Source organism: Uloborus diversus, chromosome 1 (genome assembly GCF_026930045.1).
Source record: "Uloborus diversus isolate 005 chromosome 1, Udiv.v.3.1, whole genome shotgun sequence".
Taxonomy (NCBI): domain Eukaryota; kingdom Metazoa; phylum Arthropoda; class Arachnida; order Araneae; family Uloboridae; genus Uloborus; species Uloborus diversus.
Window position 1 is genome coordinate 200,109,666 of NC_072731.1, and position 24,735 is coordinate 200,134,400.

General features: G+C 32.2%; 2 protein-coding genes across 2 annotated transcripts in view; one reads left to right on the forward strand and one right to left on the reverse strand.

Moving 5' to 3' along the window:
- Positions 1-24,735, forward strand: part of LOC129234119 (multifunctional procollagen lysine hydroxylase and glycosyltransferase LH3-like) — a 61,435-nt gene that overhangs the window by 21,846 nt on the left and 14,854 nt on the right. Inside the window, 1 exon segment of the mRNA XM_054868010.1 lies at positions 1,585-1,710. Within this exon segment, the coding sequence (XP_054723985.1) occupies positions 1,585-1,710 (126 nt within the window).
- On the reverse strand, positions 10,041-22,803 carry LOC129234118 (immunoglobulin domain-containing protein oig-4-like). The gene is made up of 4 exons (XM_054868009.1): positions 22,707-22,803; positions 18,490-18,708; positions 13,422-13,571; positions 10,041-10,807 (listed from the first exon to the last, which is right to left on the reverse strand). The coding sequence occupies exons 2-4, from the start codon at positions 18,670-18,672 to the stop codon at positions 10,649-10,651; spliced, it is 492 nt and encodes a 163-aa protein (XP_054723984.1). The 5' UTR covers positions 18,673-18,708; positions 22,707-22,803; the 3' UTR covers positions 10,041-10,648.

Genomic DNA, 24,735 nt, shown 5'->3' on the forward strand with positions numbered 1-24,735 from the left:
CTGCAGTACGATTTCAAGTGCATGATGCTGGCAATCCAAATGTAATATATCGCCGTTCAATTTTTGCTCTAAAAAATTGCATGCACAATTGATTGGTATTGCAAGTCGTTGTACCAAACACTAGAGCTAGAACAGTTAGTAATAAAGAGCTATCATATAAGACATCATAAGCAACTAAAGAAATATCTAAGGAATTCCGTGTAGCTGTTCAATATTAGGACAAGGAAGCTATCACGGTAATCCTGTCGGCGTTCTTTTTCCAGTTACATCTGGATGTAGCTTTGTATCCCAGTGATTAACTACAAAATCTAAATTTAAATTCATGAAATTTAATTTTACCACTCGAAGATTTTCTCTTGCTCTCTTAAGGAATGTACCATTGATCACTAGGTCATTTGGATTCAAATTTACTGCATCTATATAGGCTGTAAATAAACGAACAACATCTTTATCCCTAATATGGCATTTGTCTAACGATGATGAAAGGCGAGCAGATATCAATAGTTATCAAGCTTTTTCGCATTGAGGTAGAACAGCTGTAGAAAACAAAAGTTCAACAGTTTAGGATAGATATCCATTTCGGTTTCTAAATTTTGTGAATCGTAAGAATTTGATGATAATAAAGGACTATGTACTGAAGTAGAAGAAAATTAATTTAAAGTATTGATTTCTACATTGTTCTGATCTAAATATTTTTTTAAAATTTATATTTTAGCTATAGAAAATACAGTATATTTTTATGTTAGGTGTAATCGAGGATTTTTCGAAATTTATATTTTAAAAATTAAAAATTGTATAAGCATTAGGTATGTTTATAACTAAAGAACAGCGAATTAAAATATAAGTGCAATTACTTATATTTATAGCATTGAAACCTTGCGACTCTATTTGCTCACCTTTTACATACACAGGGAATTTTGTAAATCAACATCCCCGAAGCCTGGAGGAGGCAATTTGTTGCTGTCAAAAATCATTCATTAATGGCCAAATAGAATCCCTTGTGTCTATCTTGGTGGGAAGGAACGTTCCCCTGCTGCTTGTTTCGAACAAGCGTAGAAGAATGGTACGCTTGACCCAAGGCCATTGGTGTACATGTACCCTCTGTAACATATTTAATTTTACAGAATGAAGGTGAGAGAATGGTTGGTCTGGAAGTAGCAGCACCTATTGAGGTTCAAAATTACTTTAAATATAAAACGTTAGAATTATTTTTACATAAAAATGAGAAAATTCCGCAATTTTTTTCTTCGAAACTCAAAAAAGGGGGCCCTAGGGGCACGTGTTAATATTCATAGGATTGACTTAAAATTTTGCAGGGATCATTTATTTGCATAATGGAACAAATTGAGGCGGCGTCGCGTAAAATATCTGCAACTTCATATATATATATATATACACACATACATATATATATATTGGTTGGAATTTTCTTTTTAATCAGTGTCATTTTTTTGTGTTGTAATGCTGAATTTTGTCTACAAATTAGTTAAGAAGTTTTTAAATGTGCATTTTTTTTCTTTTCTCTTTATTGATTAGTTTCAGATTCTTTATTTTCTTAATAATAAACTGTTAAATTCTTAATAGGCCTGTGATTGCTCCTATGCTGGTAAGACCTAATAGGTTATGGTCTAACTTCTGGGGAGCTCTATCTTCAGATGGTTTCTATGCACGATCTGTAGATTATGTCGATATTGTCAAACTGAAGCGCAAGTAAGTTTTATCCTTTTTCATTCAAAACTAATTATTTTAAACAAGTTATAAACATGCGCTTTTTGAATTTACAACATTAAAATTATTGAATAGTCTTATTCGTATTTTGAGTAGTGTTTTCTTAATATGAATCAAAATGAAATTTTTTTTAGAAAGGTACGTACAAATTTAAGGTACGGATGGTCACCATAAACTTTCCCCTTCCATTTCAAAGCTCCATTCTTATATGAGAAAAGTTCACTGATTTGGAATTTTCAGTTTTTACTTTTGTGAAATAGATTTATCTACAATATAAAATGCATTTTTAAATCAATCATTAATTTTAAATTCTGAAAAGTGAAGGTGCTGTTGCCCCCCCCCCCCCTCCCTTCTTACAAGCCGCTTGTGGCTTAAAAGGTTTTGAAACCTTTAAAGTTATAGCAGCAACAAACAACGGAGCAAAAGTATTAGTTCGACTTCCTGATGACATTTACAAAATCTATTGCTCCTGATATGCCGTAAGTCTAATGGCTGTAGATATCAGTGGTACAAAGACATTTTCCCTGTTTATTTACAAGCAGTGTCATCCAAGGGCGCCCATATGCAAAATTGTAGGGGGGGGGAGCTCAGGTATTTCCCCCATGGTTTAGCAAAGTATTTTCTAAATGGAAACCGATTTCTGGACAGATAAGAGTCATTACAATTTGTCATTTTTAATAACTTATTCATTAATGGCTAGAGAATAAATGTTTTTACATTTTTGCAAAGAAAAGAGTACCAAAAGCAAGGAGTTTTAATTTCGAGGGGGGGGGCTCGCCTCCCCTTTCCCTCCTGTACGGGCGCCTTTGGTGTCATCTGCCAACGTCATCGAGCACTTTAAAGTGTTGGAGAGTTAAGCTATTGTTTTGATGCTGTAATGTGCAACCGAAAGTGAGAAATACAACTTTTTTCATTTTGTATACTTTTGTATTTTTCCATTACAAATATTATTGCTTAAAATTAGGGCATCATTTTTGATAAAGCCTGTATACATATGTACATTTGTGTGTTAGTATATATCCATGTGCACAGACAAGCATGTAACTAATAGTATACAGTAGATTTTTATCATTTTCCCAATATTCTAGTTTTTGTAAGAGTAGATTAATTTTTGAATTTTTATGTGAAAATAAATCAATATATAAATTTGCCTTAAATAAGAAATATAAGAGAATTATTATAATCCATTGTGGATATAACTTTTTGAAGGTTATGTAATTAATAGAATAGAATATATTAACAAAGATTTTGTTTTAGGGTATATATATTTCCTTGTGCAGGTTACATTCATATGTATTTGCAAGTTTGAATTTCCTAGAAATGATTTCACTTGAATGAATTGGAAAACCTATTTCAAAAGGCAAAACAGCAACACATTAAAATTACTTTTCAAATAACTCTAAAAAAATTCTTAAATATATATTTTTATTTTGAACTTAGTTTTAAAACTACACCTCTGTGACAAATAGTTTTTAATCAGTAGCTTTTTAAAATTGACTTCAAGTATGTATTTATTTTACTGTTTCACACTGAAGACTATTTTGAACATTCCTTTTGAAGAATAAAATTGAGTTTATTGAAAAACGTGTGTACAAATAGTATGATTGAAATTTGAGACAAAGTGCATTATTCTATTATTTTACTTGTAAAACTGTGCAAGAACATCTAATACCACATACACATTATAATCTATATTGTATAGTAAAATCATTTATTCCATCACATTTTTGCTTTGATAAATATTATTAAGAGTACAAGGTGATTATAAATTAAGTAAAGATTTTAAAATTTTTAATTTAAAACTACTGATCAGAACGAGCAAGGACTGCCTTGATATTTCATACAACTGATTGGTAATGGAATTTAGTTAAAGGAAAAAAATAGTACGCAAATGTGCCAATAGTAGTCTACTGAGGGGAGGTATACTAATTAGGATGCTACATCTTTATTTTTTCCAAAAGGGGGGGGGGTTAAATTTTGAAACTTTAGCCCTTACCTATCTTTTTTTAACTTTTTTATCTCCAATTTCTATGAAAAGAACGCAGAGGTAGAGTGATTTTGCTGTCTCACAGAAGGTGTCGTCTTGGGCAAGGTCCATGACTTGCTCTTTCCCCCTGATCCCAACACTAGGTTATTACTTAGACTTAACAGGCATGCCACTGACCTTGCTGTGATAAAAGGCAGTGTGAAAAGTATCATAATTTAAAATAAAAAAAGAAAAAGAATTATTCTATTGCTACATTTTTATTTATCGCTTTCATTACCCAATAGTGCCATCTATCGGCAGGTTTTGGAACTTTTCTGTCCTTTCACTAAAAAATTCCATTGTCTCACAATTTTTTTGTGAAACATCAAGTCATTCTGACCAGTAGTTTTAAACCTAGAATATTTTGAAATTGTAACCTCCTTGTGTATGCATAAAATAACATATAAAATTTTATCATGTTTATACATAGACCTTTATAAACATTCATCTATGCAACAGCAGCTATTTTAATCTATTTATATTATACTAGTGTGAGAAACTAAACGGAATTAAAAACATAAATTGTTGGTATACATGATATCATCCTTTAGATTTTATATTTGCTACACACTTTTGGGTGGTTTGTTGTTGATTTTGGTAAAAAATGTGTGGAAAAAGGAAACAATCCCTAACATTCTTTGTATTTAGGGAAAAAATAAAGTAAGGTTCTGTTTTTTCCTTTTGAACTTGATTCAAATAGAAAAATGAAAGCAATTTGAGAAACAAGTGTTTTCTTCCTTCTCAATGAGCTTGCTTATTAGAAACACGAAAACACCAGGGCTGCAGAGCCAAAGTCGTACTGATTTTTGGGTAAAGGAGTTGTTAGTTGAAGGTTTAAAATTTCAAGAGTCGGAGTCTTAGAGTTGACCATTTTCCTTGTGGAGTCAGAGTTTGACTGTATTTGGGAAAAGGAGTCAGAATCGAGGGCTATAGAATTCCCAAAGTCAGAGTTGATCATTTTTCCTCTGACTCTGCATTCTTAGAAAACACCACAAGAGTTGGACCCCTTTTTAAATCCGAATCTTGAAAGAAATCTGCAGAGGGTATACTGGGAGCTTGCACTGAAGACCCACCAGAGACAAGAATAGTAGCTGAGCAACTGTGCTCAACTAAGGTTGTACGATGATGCCTGTCACATGATATTTCAGTTTTCAGGTCAATTCCCTGTCATCTCCATTATGCATTTTAAGATTAATGAAATGTATAAAGAAAAAGGTAATAAATGTATGAAACAGTAAGTTCTCTATCTCGGCCACCCAATTTTGGACTGTGAAGGAAAACAGTGAGTGGTTTTTTATTTTAAAATAGGTTTTCAAGTGGCGCTGTTTTGTGAAAATGAAGTGATAACTTGAAACATAATTTTACTCGAATGCACGATACAATCAATTGCAATAAATTGATATTCATTTTTAATGCATATCATCATATGTGTAAGACTGGACATCATTTTTGTTTGGCCTTGTTAAATCATTTTTTTGACCCATTTCATTCCTTGCTGTATTAAATGCAATTAAGCCGCTATACCTTTGAAACAGCTATTCACGGTATTTTCTATGCAATTTATATGCTGTTTTTTTTTTAATTGTTATTTTTTTTTTTTTGTTTTTCTTATTATTTTTTTTAATTCTTAGTCCAGTTAAGGTGGTCATGCATGTCATGTTTAAGATCTCTTGATTATTTATTTGATTTGAATGCTCTTGGATAAATTTCAATTTTGCATTGTAAGAGCCCAAATGCCTCCTTTTGGTGAGAAACTGGGTGTCAAATTTCTCAAATATTATTTTACCGAACAATGTGTTGTAAATAAAAAGCATGATTCTATTAAACTTCATCTGAATTCCTGGTACAAAATTTAATTTTCTTCATTGAAAATATTTCTAACTTGCATTTCAGTTTTTTGAATTTATAACTGGTCAGAAAAGTTTACAAATAATTGAAGAAAATTGAATTAATTAAAAAAAAAGTTGCATATGGTGTTTAGTTTGCATTTGGCGAAAATATTATTTCAGTGTAAGAAGTAGAAAGTCCATTATAGTTAATTTAACCTGAGTAGCAGAAACTACTCTCACAGCCAGAAAGCGAGTGTAAATTATGCTTGTTACTTTTTGACTAAGTATAAATTCACGATATTTACTAATATTTTTTTGCATACCCAAGCAGTCCCCCTCCCCTTTCATATTGTTGACTGCTTTCATGTCTTAACATTACAAAAACTTTTTTTTTCTTTTTTTCTAATTAAGTTATGACTTTCTTCCCAAAAATTTCTGAAAACGTTCCGTACTGCCTTACAAATTTAGATACAATTATATTTAACATTTGACCACAGTACCTTTAGTGAATGACTTCTTTCTTAACTTATAAGTAACAACACAGTAAAATTCACAATACTATACATTTGAGCAAATTGATGCAATATTAACATATTTCATATGTTTTCTCAAATTGAGAACTATAGGTTGACATCATATGTTTTCTCAAACTAAGAAATATTTATTTTAGTTTGACACTCCATTATTTATTTATTCTTATAATGTGCTATTTTTCTTTATATGATACTGATAATGTTGATGTTATTAAACACTTCAGGGCAGAATTATAAGACAAAATAAATATTTTACAAAAAATAAGAGATATTGATTGTAGTCAAATACAATTTTGTACTTAGAGTCAAAATTCAACCTGTTATTTTAATCATTAAATGAAAAATGATCAAATAAGCTTTGTGCTACAATATGATTAAAGTGAAAAACCAATGTAAATAAAGTGTTAACTTTATTTACGTTGGTTTTTCACTGTAATCATTATTTTAATCACTACAATGTTTAAAACTTGATGGAAACAATTAATTTGAAATGATTTGAAAATAATTTCATATTTTACTATGGGCATAGATGTAACACAGATACTTTTCTTTTAAACTACCAAGGCATACAATTTTTCCTTTTAAAGTAAAAATAAGCTTCAACTACTTATGAAAGTGTTTGCAATCAGTGTCACTGCTTGATAAAAGTTTAAAACTTCTGGCAGGTTTCAAGGCCTCAAAAGTGTTGGAAAAACACAAAATTAAAAGAAAATGAAAGTTGAAATTTGGCAACTTCATGGAACCTGTGCTTCAATTAATTACACGTTGAAAGCAATCTGACACTTTAAACATTCCTCTTCAATGTTCTAAAGAAAAGCGCAATAGTCTTCTGAAAAAGTTTTGTTTTTTCCTCAAATAAAGCAACCAGTGTTCTTGACAACATAAGAGAGGATGCCAACTGCAATGATCTTAGACATCTTGAAGTTCGCTTATTAGGGGCAATATCTATGGTTGAGAGCATAGATCCTAATTAGAGCATTATGGCGCTGCCAGATTAGGTTTTCCTAACTTATGAGTACTACTTGAAAATTCATGTACAAAATATCTTAAATTGAGGAACAAACGCCCACCTTTCTACTTTTTCAGAGAAATACAAAAAAAAAAAAAAAAAAAGCATTTAAGTTTCACCAAAAAAAAAAACAAACAAACCTGGTTTATACCTGAAAGTGGTATGGTCTATTTTTTCCCTAACAAAAAAGTTTAATCTGGATGGCCATCAGTATGACCTGCATGACATAAGGACAATTCCGGACACCCAAATAAGTTGTCAAATAGGTGGAGATCTAGTCATAATGTGAGACAGATTTTCTGCCTAAGAAAAGACTAATATTGCCTTTATATACATAAAAGTTAATTCTGCATCAGATGAATTCTCATTGGAAGGAAAAGCAACTTGGAAAATATGGTAAATTTTTATATGGAAAAAAACTATACTTTTCAACAGGCCAATGTCTTGGCTTTTTTGCTCACTGAACTTGAACCCTCTAGAAGACCTATTTGGGGGGGGGGGTCATGACTCGAGCTGTTTATTGTAATGAAGGCAGTTTTTAAGTGTTAAGGAATTAAAGATTACATTTCTCTAATCTTTGGAAGATATAGCATGTGATGTTTTTTAGAACCTGATAGAACCATGCCGAATTGCATTTTCGATTGTATTAAACATGTGGAGGCTTTGAAAATTATTAAATATGATTTATGAATTTTCAAGTGGGACATAAAGCTTACTGTCTTATAATTCTGTTTCTAGGCTATTTTGTCTTTTGTCCCAGTTCTATAAAAATCTTCTCATTATAACAATAAAAATGTGTACTAGAACATTTTTTGATGTTATTTTCTTATTACTATATAATACATAATTTACTTTTACTTTTTTCCTCTTTCTGGTAAAATTTAGGGTTGTCTTATAGTTATGTCCAGGACTGTATCTCCCTTTTCTTCTTGGTTTTTTCATTGTTCGATAAACTTTGTAGTTTTCGGATTTCAAATACAAAAGTAAAATTTCTCTCTTTTGTTGGTTTTTATAAGTTTCATCTATCAAAATTTTGTTCATGAATACTTTATGGACTTACTCATCCTCATATATATTCATAATAGCCAATGATTGAGTAACGTGCAAGATTCAACAATGAAACTCGCGATGATGGCATGATAATTTGATAATATGTTTTGCTAATGCTTAACATGCAGGGAAATGCTTTGTTGTGACAAGGCTGAACTCGATCTGGTAACTTAACTGTTTTACTGGTAAGACTCACTTCAGGGGATTGAGGAAACGAAAAAATGGTCAACAATGAACGCTACCTACCGGATAGGGTTAATCCACTGGAGTTAGGGTTACAATTTCAACCATCAAAATATCACCTAACAGGCAATGGCTTCGTTCAAATGTAGGAGCAATTTTCACCCGTCATACCTTGACGGGCAATTTTCCTAGTTAGTAAAAGTTTTTCCTGCAGTCTTTTTTGTTTTGTTTCTTTATTGTTGTTCAATAATAAAGCAATTTAATTTGTATTCTTGTTTTTTCCCCCCATATTGTATTTGTGTATAACTTCTCTGCTTCCTACTAACCCCCCATTACACCTTTAATTAATCAAAGGTTTATTTTTAAGCATTTGTTAATTTAGAAAACCAATTTCAAACAACTATTGTAATTGAATCCTTGTTTACTGCCAATCAACCAAACTGTTAAAGCTTTGCGAATTCTGCACAAATCAACCACTGGTAGATGTAGCAAACCTTGCTCAGGTTTCTTGTTTCAACTTTCATTGACTCTTGATTTTACTCATTTTGAGAAACCTAGAGCAAAAAGTAATGGGTATTATCATCTATGCTACTACTAAAAGATGCTCTTGGCATTCTTTTCTGCTCTAAAATCCTTCATTCATCTATATTATTTATTCCTTTTTTCCTTTCGAAAAAAATTATTGATATATCGTTGCCTCAAAGCAACAGTAAAACATCTAAACCTCAGAGTGACAGTAAAATATCATCCTACTGTTGATTCTGAAACGACAACATAAAGTATTCACTGATTCTTTTGCTAGTTTTAGATTTTATTCAGAATGCTATTAAAGCATGTTGCATGTGTATTAGTTTATGCCAGTTAAAAACCAACTCTGGTTGTATCTAAGAGGGAAAATAGTTTCATGCTTTTGTTTTTTTCTGCCAGTGATTTAAGTTTTTAACTCCAATCTGAATTGCCAAATATTCCTACTTGCTATTCATTTAATTTTTTCTTCGTTTTTATTTGTTCATACATGTAACACAAGATAAATATCTTTCAAATTTATGTTGTTTGGAAGAAAATGAGATGGGATACTTTTCATGCCTTTACTCTGAATTCATAGTTTAAAATATTCTGATAAGATAACTGTCTTTCATCTTTTTTTAAAGGAGAAGAAAAGTTTTCATTTTGTACTTTATGGTTATATCTCTAAGGCGGTTATTATTTTTTTCACTGCAAGATAGTAAGATTTTTTTCATGTTAAATAATAATATATTATGAAAAACAGTATTAATATTTGGTTAATTTTGGTACAAGGGAGTACAGTGGCGCACACAGAGGGGTCCAGGGGTTTTGGAGCCCTCCCATAGGTCTTGTTTTTTCCCCCTGATTGATTACGATACAATGTATTTTGTACATAGAATAGTTTCAAACAAAGGTAGCAATAATTTCAGTTCTAATAAGTGAAAAAGTATAATCTTCATGTTAAAAGATTTTTTAAAAATATTGTACACTTTTCCTGTAAGGAATCGCCTATAAGAAGCAGAATGGTGATTAACAAAAAAAAAAAAAAAAAAAAAAAACACTGATGTAACCATGTTTTTAGTTTTGTATTTACAAACTCAAATGATATTCTATGAATTTGAATCCATTTTTTATTTATGAGAAAAAAAAGCGTAAATTATTTTGTGTTATTTATTTAGGTATATTTCATTAAATAGGGCTAATTATTTATTCAATAGGTTATTTTTTACTGTTTTTCATTCTCGGGAATCGATGAAATCAAGTCAATATGTTTGATGGCTTGGCGTATTGGGATATGATATGAGAATGAGGCTTTCAACCTTGGATCCACCCCTTGCAAAATTTCTGTGTGCGCCACTGGGGGAGCATGATAGCATGTATGAATCTTTAGCCAGTACACTATGTTTAAATGTGACAGAGGGGTTTAGACACAAGACTCAGTTAAGCGTTTAATACAAAAGCATTTCTGAAGATGGAACATATTTTCTCTTATATTTTCTCTTACATATGATACATATTAATGAAACTTAATTTTGACTGAAATTAAAACTTAAGATCCCCCCCCCCCCATAACTTTATTCCTTGCTTGTAACACCTTTTTCTAATAGATTAGAGACCTAGATTTTTGCACTCAACGTTTTTCAGCATCATATAAAAAAAAAGGTTAAAATGCTCCTTGTTAAAACTAGGAAAGAACCGGAGAGTCATATCTTCAAAGCACCTGTTTTATAATTTTAACATCAAATTAAAAAAGTACTCTCTAGAGTGTGTCCGTTTGATCATCTCATTTGCTGATGGTACCAAAATCTGCCTTAAAGCCTCTCCTGTCAATGGCATACTTGTTATTAGCCTCACAATCATAAGTGCCCGAGTCCATCTGTCTGGCTGGGGTAATTTCTAGTTTACTTTTGATGTGGTCATTTCCAGTGTGCCATTCTGTTATCTGCAAGAGATGAATATTAAAATGTCTCTGTGGTAATTGATGTAATAATGTCAATAGTACAAATCTCACACACAACCAAAAAATTAATGAAAATACTCTAATGTGGCTCAAAAATAAAAACTGAATTAAAATTTTGGTAACACCAGAAATTTTTTAAATCTTCTTTCCTACTATTTATCTTAAATTTTTTGAGGTCATAGAAAATTAACGATAATATACTAAGGAAGGACTCAAAGAGCAAAACATAACCTTTAAAGGGCATTAATGGGGCTAACTCACATCATCTTGATGCCCATCAGTGTGAGTTTCATTAAAATTTTATATTTATATGTTTAATCATATTTCTATAATAAGGGAAAAGTTTTGTCAATCACAATGTAATTTCTAAACGATGCATTTTTTGGCAAGTTTATTTAAAACATCTTTAGTTGGAGTGTAGTTTGTTGGGATACTTAGAAGAGCTGAGCCATTAATTCTAGAATTTTTTCTATATTTCTAAAAATAATTTTTGAGCGACTTGTAATACACACATATAGATTAGTACTGAAATAACTACTGTTAGTATATTTAGCAGTCTGAAGAGTTTTGGCATATCATAGTTGCAGGTAAAGAAGCTTCTTAAGCAGTGTCAGCAAGTTTAGCCTTTGAGATTAAGTTCTGCCAAATAAATCTAAGAAACTTTTAAACTTGTTAAAAAAGGTGCTTTTGCAGGATATTTGGCAAAATGAATTAGAATTTTCTAAGAATTTCTCTGTGCTCTAGAAATAAAAAGTTCATAAATAGGTTTCTGCAGTTTCTGTAGACAAACTTGTCTGCCCTTTCACTATTCTAGAAATCTCAGTTGAGTCATTAACGTATTTCAAAAACCAGTCAAATGTCAAGTATTCTAATTTCAAGAAAAAAAGTATATCATCATAGTAACTTGTTCAGCAGGAATTGCAACATTTTTTACAGAAAGAAATATTCTTAAGTTTGTATCCCTTTTAGGTAAAATAGAGTAGACCCTCGTTTTACGCAGGTTTATTTTATGCAGTTTCGTTTATACACGGTTTATGATTTGACACCTTTATTTTATTTTACGCGGATGAATTTCGGCTTTACAGGGATGTGGCAATGCAAACAGACCAAATTTTCTCCTCTTTCAAAATCCAAACTACTGAGATTGCAGATTACACGTAATAAACTGCATTTTGGCGTGCTAATAATTGAGCTTGGGCCACGGGGGACATTTTATGCGATTAGTTCCAGAGCTCTTTCCAAAAGTAAAGTTATTAAACTCACACAGTTCAGAACTCTGGAAGAAAAGCTTTTAGAAGTGACAAAGGAAGACAAAACCAACGAGCATACCGACAACGATGACGCACAACCAAAAATGTTCACATTGAAAATTTTGAGTCATTCCTAGACAATAGAAATAATCTTTCTGATTTGTTAGTGAAGGAAGATTCTATTATGGAAATGACGCAAGTGATCATGGGTGCGTTAATGCTCTACAAAGAACTACAGGGAAAGATTCTTAATGACTGCCAAAAGACTATCATAGCCAGCTCCTTTCTATGAACAGAACACGAAATTAATTTATGTTTTCTTTATGCATATTGTGCATAGAAAGCATAGAAATCGATGTAAGTACACATTAAACTTACTATACAACTAGTCATCACTAGAATGAAGTATTTTTTTTTTTATCTACTGAACCTGGGCCTTATTTTAACACTAATATTAAGTCTTAATTTACGCTGCATTTCTGTGGTACGTAACCCCGCATAAAACGAGAGTCTACTATATTGTAATTCTTGTCAAAAAGTTTTAAAAAGATGATAAAACTGCGTTTTTGAAAATTTAAAACTTAACGTTTGACAGGTTTTTGAAATAAAGGGTTCAATTGTTGATTCTAGCATGCTGAAAGCAGAGACAGCAATTTCGGAGAATACCTGGTCTACATTTTTTTACGATCTTTTTATTTCATTTCAGATATACACACTAAAGTTCCCTGCTACAATTAAATTCAGAAATTATAAATTTATTTGTTAGAATCAAAATTTAAAAGAAGTTGGATTAAACAAACCTAACCTCGAATTGAGAAAGAGCACTTGTTTTCGTTTTGTTTCCCAATTAACTACCATAAGGTTCTCTGAATTATAAGGACTGTTTCTCCTACTTTATTTCGTTCAAGTAGCGTTTGGTTGTCTTTTTCTTTTTTTTTTTAAATCTTAAAATTATTTCCCTTAAAATTATTCTTTATTAACTCATTTTAATATTCAATCTTCGAAAGAACCACTCAATAACTGATCATTCAATAACAAAATAATTCCAAAGAATCAGTCAGTGACTGATCATTCTACTATGAAATGATTTGAAAATTCGCCTAATAACAGTTATGAAATCATCCGAAAAAATCATTCAATAACCAATCAAATGAATAAGAAATCATTCGAATGAATATATTCAAAGCTGATCATTTCATTCTTAAATTCGTCTGATTTCCGATCTGATAGTAGTGCAATTCTTTCGATTATGCCGTCCGAATACTAGACAATAATCCAGTGAAAAAACGCCCCCCAAAAAGTTTTATTGGCCAAATTGGATGTTAAATTGCAAAATAAATATTTACCTGCAAGTATGGATGTGCATGAAGTTCTATGCCATCTTTAAACCATGTTATTCGAGGTCTTGGATCGCCTTTGGCTGCACAGATGAAGACAATTTTGTGTCCCAGTAAAAATTCATAGTCAAAGTGTGAAGCCTTGATGATTTTAGCTCCCTATGGGATGAGGGAAAAAATATTTTTGTTTAAATCATTGAAAAATAATTCAAAAAGTTTTTAATTTGAAGTACCTTACATCAAGTTGTGCAATGATTCAAAAGAGTGGCAAAATCTTGTTATTACATTACATAACAAGATATTACTTAATTACATTGTTAAGTTTTATTGAATATTGAACTTAACAATGTAAGTTCAATATAATTTCTCCTTCTATTAGAAGTATGCGTTATGTGTTAAAACTAACACTTATTTTGTCATTATTTTTTAGGAAATATAGTTTTTAGTTTTCATCAAAGGCATGAACTATAAAATGCTTTATGATACAGTAGCCTTCTATAGTGTAAAACAAATGTTTTACTCTGCAACTTAATCTGTAGTGTAAAAGACACTTTGAGTAGTTTTAAATTTTTGAAGTACGCAAAGGTATATTTTGTTATTTTAACCATTAGATTCTATGGATATCAATTTTTAAAGTTTTTTTTTTCAAAAGATGCTGGGTTTGCACTTTTGGTATTGAATTCCAATCATGGTTGTTGTTTCTGATGTAATAACCCCATATATATATATATATATATATATATATATATATATATATATATATATATATATATATATTTATATATATATATATATATATATATATATATATATATATATTTATATATATATATATATATATATAATAGCCAATGATCGAGTAACTCTCCGACTGTCATCAACAATGAAACTCGCGCCACCGCTTGATAATTCGATATGTTTTTTTTTTTTTTTTTGGTAATGTTTGCAAACAGAGAAAGGCTTTATTTGTGACAAGTTTGAACTTGATCCGTTAACTTAATTGTTTTACTCTGGTAAGACTGTCATTTCATTGGAATGAAGAAACGAAAAAATGGTCAACAATAAACGCTACCTACTGGAGTTTAGGGTTCATCCACTGAAGTTAGGGTTAAAATTTCAACTATCAAAATATCACCAAAGAGGCAATTGCTTCTTTCAAATGTGGAAGCAATTTTCACCCTTCATATCTTCACGAGCGATTTTCTAGTTACTTTCTAGAGTGAATCTCTTGTGCTATAATTGACTTTGTTATACTTTAAACATTCCAAAGCATTTTGCATTCATAAAAATACTTCATCTAGTATATGAGCTTTTAAGTTCTGAAAAAGCCAGTACAGTAAAACCTGTAAAGTTGACTACCCTTGTAAGTTGACCACCTGTCTAAGTTGACCGCTATTTGCAGGCACAGAATTAGATCTTATCATATAATTCAACCTCTATAAGTTGACCACCTGTTTAAGTTGACTACTTAAGTAGTGTACCGCAAGTGGTCAACTTACACAGGTCTCACTGTAGTATTTTTTTAATTTAAATTATTGTACTTGATGAATTAGTTTGATTTCTCTATCAAACCTAAACAATATTTTCTTAAACTGTATCATCCTTTTGATATACTACATTGCTTTCTTATATAAATTTATTTTGATTTTGTTATATTCATTTGGCAAGGAAAGAGAGCGATTGAAAGAAGGTACGTCAGTTTTATGAATTTGTTTTTTCTCTTGCTTGAGGAACACAATCGATACGAAGGAGGAAGGGGGGGGGGGGGGATTTGCAATGGTATTTTACTATTTTTCTTAAGTGGAAAATTGTTGATCAACTGTTGGCTTTAATTGTTAAATTTGCGAATAGCGTTTCAGGAATCGTTTATCTATACAACTAGCTGCACCCGCACGGCTGTGCTCGTGCTATGAAGTTTAAAAAGAAGCTCTTTGAGCAAATGTTAATTTACCTTCCCGCTCCAAAATAAATAGAAAGATTATGTTTTGCTAATTAAAACGCGCACCGATAACTTGACCTAAGCTCCAAGCATTTCACTCTAATTCTTTAACTTTTGTTTCCTGTTTTTTTTTTTTTTTTTTCAAAAACGTCATTTCATTACGCATGGAATTGCCCCAAATTAAAGGGCATTATTTTCCTCGTTCAACGTATCAGGACTGTGGATCGCTTACTATAAATAAAATACTTTTAAGAATTTAAAATGAGAAAGAAGAAAGAAACGAAGAAGCTAAAAGATGTAGCCATAGCAACACAAAATAAAACGTTAATAACTTGAAAGGAGAAGATGTTTTCTAAATCCTGGTTTAAACACTCATAAGATTTTTTCCAATTGAGATATAAGCTTGGATCTTCCGCTTTAAATCGAGTTAGATTTGGGGTTAAAAAAAAAGTCGCTCTTTCCAAAGGCATCAAAAAGAAAACTTAAAATATGCCAACTTTTTACTGATGGTTTTAATGAAGAAAGTAGCGCGAGAAATCCAGCGAAGCCTTAAAAAATTCGAGGTAAAAACGCGAATAACTCCCGTCTTGATTCAGTTAGAAAATTTACTACTCCAGCGCTCGAATACGCTACGCTGCGGTGATTTAAAAGATCACAGAAAAAGGTAGAACATTGCATTCCACGTGTGTCTGTTGAGGTAAACATAAGCAGTTTGACATGAGTATGTATTAACGCATCCAATGTGACTTAGATTGCTTTCAGCAACAGAAATTGATTTGTCCCTTAATAGTATTCTCGAGCTTCTCAAAATAATTTTAGTTTTCATTATTTACCTTTACAAAGTGAATTGATTGTCGTAAATAGCGAAAGTGTAAACAGAAGACAAGTCTGGATTAACCAACTTCGCATTGGCACAAAATTGGCAACGAATATGCTTGTCTGTTCGAAGCATTATTTATTTTTTTGAAACAGGAATACCAGGTAAAATTTTTTATTGTTTTGTGTGTATTTGTATAAGTATGAGGGGGTTTCTTTATCTGAAGCTCGAAAGGAAGATTTGATAACATTAGCTGAAGAATTTGAGCTTTCATTACCGCCTAATTTAAAAATAACTAATTTAAGTAACCTTATTTTGCAGCAGCATTTATCTGGAATGGGCAGCATACCAGATATTTTCTTGAAAATATTATCGCAGAACGAAATGAAAAATGTTTTACCGCGAGAAAGAACGTTTAGAATTTTAACTAGCAAAACCAAAAGCTGAGAATTTTAATCGCTAAAATAGTGCGCCAACTTTACTTTATTTCTTACATTACCGGCTGAAGAGTTTCGCCAAAAATTTGTTTAGGGTTATAGTTTTAGTATTGTGATTGTGCAAGGAAAGAACCCTTGGCAAGATTTCGTTTATCAGTTAAGCCTTTTTTTTTATTAGTGGAATAAAATGGTAGAAAGATTCGCAACACTTATAAACTATAGGGGACGCTGCAGCCACTGTCTAATGGCGGATGAAAAAGGTAAAACAAACAAATGCCGTAACTTATAACTTGAATCTACGCTTCGTGAATGGCAGTAATTTTTCATCGTGTTTGTGGGAAGTTTCCTTTTTTATTCTTCTGAAATAACGTTACACCATAAACTATCTGAAGCCTGTAATTTACCCCAAAGAAAACACGTGGAATGGAATGTTTTACCTTTTTCTTTTGTATTGTTAACCACCGCCAGGTAGCGTATTCGAGCTCTGAAGTTGCGAATTACAGAATTCGATAAGTTTAAAGAAATAATGGAAGATCAATTAAAAAAGAAAACTACTACCATATATCCGTGAGAATATTATTGATAATTTGCATAGCATGTCAGAATTAAATCATTTAATTCAGAAATTAGATGCATACGAAACAGAAAAAAAATAAAATTAACCGATTCGGCAATTTGAGAAATAACTCAGCTGCAAATGTAAAACAATTAGCGCTAGCCAAACAAGACAAAGAAGTATCATCTTCCTCTTTTGATAATAAATCGCAGTGTCATGTTATTAAAATTATCTACCAAAATGTTATTCTTGTCAATCTTATGGCCACAATGTAAATGTAGTTCTATCTAGCATTGATAAGTATTTCAATGCTTGATAGAAGTAAACAAGTCACAATGAAAATGTAAGTGATTCAACATCGTGGAAATGGTGATTGAGAACTACGAACTACGTGATTTGCATTAATTTCTGACGTTTAGTAATGCTTCTTGATTTCTCATTTCTTTCTATGTGAGCCAGAATATTCACAAAACTTAAAAAAAATAATAATTTAAAAAGAATAAAAGAAAAGAATCATCGTACATACAAAAACTACTAGGTTTATCTGCATTTTATACGCTACGGCATGCGTTTGTTTCATCTTTTTCATCCGCCATTCGACGGTGATTGCAGTGCCCCCTATAGCTTGTTGGAGTTGGGAATTGGACAAATTGCTTAAAACGCCGAGAAATCAGCCCTTTCCAACGCAAATTATGTTTCCAAATATCAATATGTGCGGACAACTTATCACCCATATATTGGGGGAATTTATATGAAAAATGGGTCTCAAATTACAATAAAAAAAGAACTACCATTTAAATTTTTTTCGAACCGATCTGGAAACCTTTTCCGGGCTTAAAGAAACAAACTGAACATTTCAGCGATATCGGCTTGGTAGTTCTCGAGTTCTTCGCGTTTAAACACACAGGCGCTTTTTGGAGACTTCATTTTTATGTAGAGATGGAAACATTTAATAAATAGGAAAAGCAGAGGCTTATTATAATTTATTATCATAATTTTAATACAACTCCTTTTAGGTTTAGAAGAACAACGTATTAAAATATAAAAATGCAGTGAAAGCAAAAACTGAAAACTGGATTTTGAGGTAAATTGTAAGGGTAAGAACTAAGTTGTTTTTAAATTTTTCAATTAAATTTAGCCATAAGCTCAACTGAAGAAAAGGAATAATTTTTGATCATCAGAAAATATCAACGTGTTCGTAAAAGTTGTGTTTAAGTCAGGAATTTCACGCTCTATAAAATTGTAATTTTTTGATAAGTTGACTGCTTGGAAAGTTTTCTGCAATCAATTATACGACAGACGAACTTCCGTGCTTTTTAGCAACTTACATTTTCATTATCGTAATACTCTTTCCGCCTGGGGTTGGTGTAGAATATCATTCTCTGTGATCCTGACATCCGTGATTTGGTTTTTCGTCGACCACCCCCCTTTCGTGCGCCGTCTGTCGGATTGACCATCAGAAGAAAAAGCACCATCACACTGACCAGTAGGAAAAGGATCAGTCTGCTCATTATGGGGCATAGATGTGGTTAAAAATGCAGAAGTTTCTGAAAAGAATCAAATATAAGTCGATGATATTTTAATCAAAGTTAGAAGAAAAGGACAATTCACTTACGGCATCTGTGTGCGTGGTTCCTCCGCCTTTGGAGTTGAGTGGTTTTTTCCTGCTGCTGACGTCATAGAAGTTGGATTTAGTTCCGGTTTCGAAACGATGTTGAATGGTTTTCGAGGAATATAGAATTTTGTGAGTGGCAACATTATCAAAGCTTTCGCTTCACTATAGTTCTATTTTAGTAAATGGCAATGAGCTTTGTTGACCACTGCAACAAAAGTTTGTTGTTGACACACTTTAAATTAAAACTCTATTAGTCAAATTGTGCTAATGTGTATCATGATGCACCCGATCTGCGTTTCCCAGCGGGCACGTCGCTCATGACGTCCATTTTCTTTTATAGTCGTCCCATCCGATAAAAACCCTCGTCTAAATATGTACCATGGTGATTGGTGTGCTTTAATTTAAAAAATCAGGGGTTCTCAACCTCATTATAAGAAAGAGAATCCCTTTGAACACGGATATGCGGTCACGCCCTCCTCTACTCCTCCCACCTCACACCATTTAGGGTCAGTACAAATAGCTACAATCGGAATGTGAAGCTTAAGTTGCCAAAATAGCTGAAATGAAGCTGGATATTTAAGTAAAAATATACAGGGAGTTCCGTTTTAACTTGCAAGACCTTTATTTTCGCAACCGTTAGTCCTAGATGTATACTCTCAATTGCAAAAATGTTCAAAATCAGATGCAGAGTTAAGATATTGAAAGTTTGAAGTGAAAATAAAAATCAGTCAAAAAAATACAAAATTTAACTTCTTATACAGGCCCCAGGTCCCCTAACTTATGTTTAGGGAAATAATCTCCATGGAAAAAGAATTCCAACACAAAAAGTTTGAAATTAGTACGACCAATATTCACCGAGATATGAAACGCAGTGTTTTGTGACTTACACCACTTTACACTCGCCGTCAGTACAACCTTTTGGGGAAAAATATAGCGCTTAACAAGCGTTTAAAACTATATGTGTGCATAGAGTAGTTTTTCAAATTGTTCGAGGCTTTGTAGTATGTTTATGCGTATCACGGCATAACATTTGCATTATTTTTGAATAGAAATGAGAAATATAAATACTTTGTTTACCTTACTTTGACGAACTGTCATTCTTCTAAAAGGGCGATAAGTTCCAATCTCATCTTCTGTATGGTCCTTTAAAACTTTAAACTGGAATGTCTCCTTGAGTTTTGCTCGCACAAATGTCAAGTTTTTTGTGTCAGTAATAGTTTTCAATGGAGATTATTTCTTTAAATATAATTTAAGGGACCTAGGGCCCGTATAAAAAATTAAATTTTTATTTTTTGACTCATTTTTATTTTTGCTTTAAACTTTCAAAATCTTAACTCTGCAACTGATTTTGAACATTTTTGCAATTGGAAGTATACATCTAGGACTAACGGTTGCGAAAATAAAGGTCTTTCAGGTTAAAACGGAACGTCTTGTAGATAGTTTCATATACGAAATTTTATATTCCTACACAATTTTTATCTCGGGTATATTGTTATTAGAAAACATGACGTTAAAAAACAAAGCAAATGTATTGAAAAGAATCTGGGATTTAGGTGAGGCTGGCAAGTAATCCAAATCGCTCTCACGAAATTTCGGATAAACAAGGAAATAGCTTTTCATATTCATGTTTGCACATTCGTTATCAGTAGCGCCTTTGAACGTTTGCTTGAAAGTCACATTTTAGATTTGCCTGTTTCTGAACATGATTAGGAAGTGTATCCAAGTGGATTTTAGAAGCAATGCTTGTCAGCATAACTCCCACTTCTCTGAACTAGTCGGGAAACTAGTCGGTAATTTCATTTCTCAGTGCCCCCAATTACCGTGATAGAAGTTCCCACAATTAATTATATATGCGCAATAGGAGATTTTTTTTTGTATGATCAAGGAGGCCATTCAGTCTTGGAAAGGCTGAAAATATTGGTTCTAAAATTGGAAAAACGAACAAAAATGTCGAGATCATTTACATGTGTCCCCAAAACTGGGTAAATTATAGAAAGTTTTACTTTGTTATGTTATTATTTTTATACCCTCGTACCACCCTTGAAACGCTCTTACGCTCTCCTAGGGGGCGCGCTCCCCAGGTTGAGAACCGCTGAAATAAATAACATGATGAAATTTTTTTTTTTTTTTTCTTCTACATAACTACCCAACGGCTAAAGGGCTATTCCACGAAAAATACGCCATTGTCCTGCATGTGACAGCTCATATATTTCATTAAAAAGTTATAATTTTAAAAGGTAATGATGGAATTTTTCGCTTAGGAAATTGCATATACGTTAATGATTTCTTTAGAAACAAAAATTTGTTTATTGCCCTTTTAAATTATTATTTTTAATGAAATTAATCAGGCGTCGCGTGCGGGACAAAATGGCTGTTTTCCGTGGAATGGCCCTAAAACAGAGCAGAGAGCCATGCAGTGTAAGTGCCTGTGACATTTCAAGAGGTGGAATTTTGAACTGGATTTGCACCTCGTTCAAAAGGCACGATTTTCAAATTGCCGATTGGTAGTTTCCTTTAAAATAACATCAAATTTCACTTATTTGAAGGTCACTTTTGCTAATGGACAACATCTTCTGGGTTGTAAAAGTGCACATAAACCCCTTTAAAACGGACCCTAATGGCTTATTTTTTCTTAAAATATAAGAGTAAATTAATATAGGCTCATAGATGTGTTCCTAATAAATTAAAAGAAGTTATGAAGCTAAAATGATATTAGTGCAACATAATATTCCGTAGATTATTTAGGTTATTTTTATGAAAAGAAAACGTGCAATATCTTTTTAAATCATTGTTAATCCAGTGCGATGAATGGCAGACACGCATTAAGGAATGAAGAACATTAACATTTTTCACATATAACTAAATTCAAGGGAGTGAATAAAATATTCATTGCATTAAAATCATTAAATTGATAAAAATATTTAATTATTATTTTCTTAAGATACGATGCATCATAAAATAACGTCTAAAATAAAAATCTTCCTTATAGTTTAGTCGTAAAAATCGGGAGACAAGAAGTTTTCGGGCATTCCTATTGCGCCTTGGGGCAATATATTTCAAACAGTACATTTTGAGAAACTGATGTCATTTCTGTGCAAATTAAAGTATGTCCAATCGAAAATACAAATATTAATTTTAATTGGAAGACCATATCCCGGGAGCTAAGAATCAATTTCACTTTTTTTTTTCTTTTCAAGAATGTGAAAGTTAAGGTTTGAGAATTACTTTCTCGTGAAGTAACAGGTTTCGTCGTAATTTTTGGCATAAAAATTTTGTTTTCCGTCATCGTTGATTTGTTTTGTAAAGTAATGACAGACACCAAAGTTTCAAAAAAAAAATTTTTTTAAATAATTTTTTATCAAATTTTATAGTTTTAAACTAACTTCTTTTGCATCATCTTTAGATACTGTTGTTTTATTTTGATTAAAAAAAAGTTTACTTTTGATTGCACAATTATGAAAGAACAAACATTTTTCAGCCTAACTGAGCTTTTTATGTGCATAAAATTGAACAGATCGAAACAATAAATTTTTCCTCAATATCTAAAAATTAGGTTTATGTCGAGGATTTTTTTCTAGTATCATTTTCTGCGGATTTCAATCCATACTATAAATACCATGAAGGTAAACTATTTTAGCAATGTATTTTAATTATTTTTGCCCTTAAGTCTGATTTGTATTTCCCCTCTTTCTCACAATAAAAGTGAGAAATTTTCACGAAACAACGCTTCTTTCTGTCCATTAAAACAGTAACCGAGCGGAGGCAGTTTGGAGTTGTAGCAAAACTTCAATCTCGCCGAATCAGCCCCGGGTGTTAACGAGCCGTGAACTGTGCATTTAATTGCCCCTTGAGATAACCTGTGTCTGAAACTCATTTAGAGGGAAGGCGGGGCCTCGGTGGATGTCACCAAAGGATGGGTTGTGTGCTTACCTCCAGAGAGCCAACTGCTCTGTGTCGCCCGGCCGGAGGAAAAATCTCGGATGTTTTCTATCTTTCCGGTTGCAGCTTCCGCGCTCTATTGATCTTCTGCGAGATTCCCTCCCATCCCCCCTCGAATGGAATCCGCGCCAGAAGATTCCATATCCACTTCTGCATCCCCGGGGGAGCGAGGATGAGGAAGAGGAAATTCGCTCCTCTGTCAGTTTTGGAGCGGCCTTGAAATGTGTTCAAATCCTGAAGAACCGCTATTTCTTCTCATAGTGTTACAAGTCCACGCAAAACTCATATCCTGTAGTTTCACATTTTGAGTTTCGCATTACGCCTTAAAAGCGTGATTTAAAATTCATGACAGTGGAGTAACAATGGGATCTAGCGCCCCTGGCAAACTTCAGGGATGGCGTCCCCCTCCCCGAATTATTTCACAGAAATTCAATAAGATGAGGCAACATTTGCAATTTATAATGAAATACTAATAGTGTTCGTTCTTGAACCATTGACAGGGTACATTTTTCAGTTCTATTCATAACAATGCATTTTGTTTTTTCTCCAAGAAGACATTAATTTTTAAATTTTTTTTGGAAGCACTAGAATATTACATAAATTACACACTTATCAAAATGAAGGAAAAATAACCTTAAAATAAAAATGTAAAATGGAAATTAAAACATTACAAAGATTCCCTTTTGACTAGAAAATGTAAACAATCATTATAAAAACTTTACTTGGAGCAAAACCGCCACAAGGGAAAAAAAAAAAAAAAAACCTGGAGTATGCGAGATGAGGAGGAGGGGGGGGGGGGGGGGCTTTGGTTTTGTCAGACGCAAATATAATTACGTAGACATAGAGAGTGTTTTCAGTTTCCGGTTAAGGAGGAAGAAGAAAGCCATTACTATAGATCACCTAGATCTATGTAATGGCAAAAGGAAAAATATTCACATAAAAGGGGGGGGTTCGGGGATTTCTCACCCAGAAAGTTTTTGACATAGTAGTTTTAAAAATACTGCTTTAGACCGTCTTTCCGTAATGTTAGGTGTTTGGGGAGGAATTGTCCGAGGTAATTTTTTGAAAATGAAACTCGAAAAGCACAATTTTTGATATCTTCGACCACTTTAGGGAGAGGGGGCTAACAGAGTGTCCGCGCGTATGGAAAGTTAGGGAAAGTCATTGATTTCGACTATGATCGAAAATGGTCATGGAAAGTCACGATTTTCAGCTCAAAAGTCATGGATTTTGGTTTCAAGAACATGCATATTTATCGCATTCTACAAATTAGGTGCAAAATTTACTCATCTTAGGCGTTTCTTACGCTTTTACCCGTCAGTCCCGATTTTTCACACATTTCGAAATCCGATTACATCCACTTCAATTGTCCTCGCTCGTTTTTCTTTACGATGTTATTCTACCGTTTGGACGGTTATAATTTTGTGGTTAGCATTATTTTTAACTTCTTTATGTGTCTAATTGTGTAATTGCGGACTTGTATATTTCTAATTTTGCCGCTCTCATTCGACTCAAAAATTTTAAGTCATTTGCATTTGAGTTGATTCAAGAGACCCTTAAAACTGTCATTAATTTTCAGCAGTGCCCTAAATTAATGAACATTATAGAAAGTAAAATTGGTCTAAAGAATTATAATTAAAGACGTTTAGGACATCGATAAAATACTGAAATCGGGGAATTTCCAATCGCGAGTTTTTGCAATGTTTGTAGCCTATCCTAAAACTTTGGCGGTCGTATGTCTGGTAAGTTAAATTATTAAGTACTTTAATTTAATATTTTATTTTTTCTTCTGATTATTTGTTCACTTTAATTATTGCTAGTCACAGATTTGTTTTAGAAAACTACTAGATTTAGAAAAATGATAAGTTTTTAGATTTATTAATTTGTTTATAAAATAAAATATTTATTTTCAAAAATGCAAGAAAAAAAGAAAATAATAAAAATAAATAAATAAATAAATAATAATAATAATAATAAAAAAACGATGCTTTGCTGTTTACCAGTAGTTATACATGTTATT

Excerpts from the sequence above, each read along its gene's own strand:
- LOC129234118 (XM_054868009.1), bottom strand. The coding sequence starts at position 18,672 with ATGAGCAGACTGATCCTTTTCCTACTGGTCAGTGTGATGGTGCTTTTT. Across the intron at positions 13,572-18,489 it reads AGTATTACGATAATGAAAAT|GGAGCTAAAATCATCAAGGC; the intron begins GTAAGTTGCTAA and ends CTCATCCCATAG. Across the intron at positions 10,808-13,421 it reads ATGCACATCCATACTTGCAG|ATAACAGAATGGCACACTGG; the intron begins GTAAATATTTAT and ends CATCTCTTGCAG.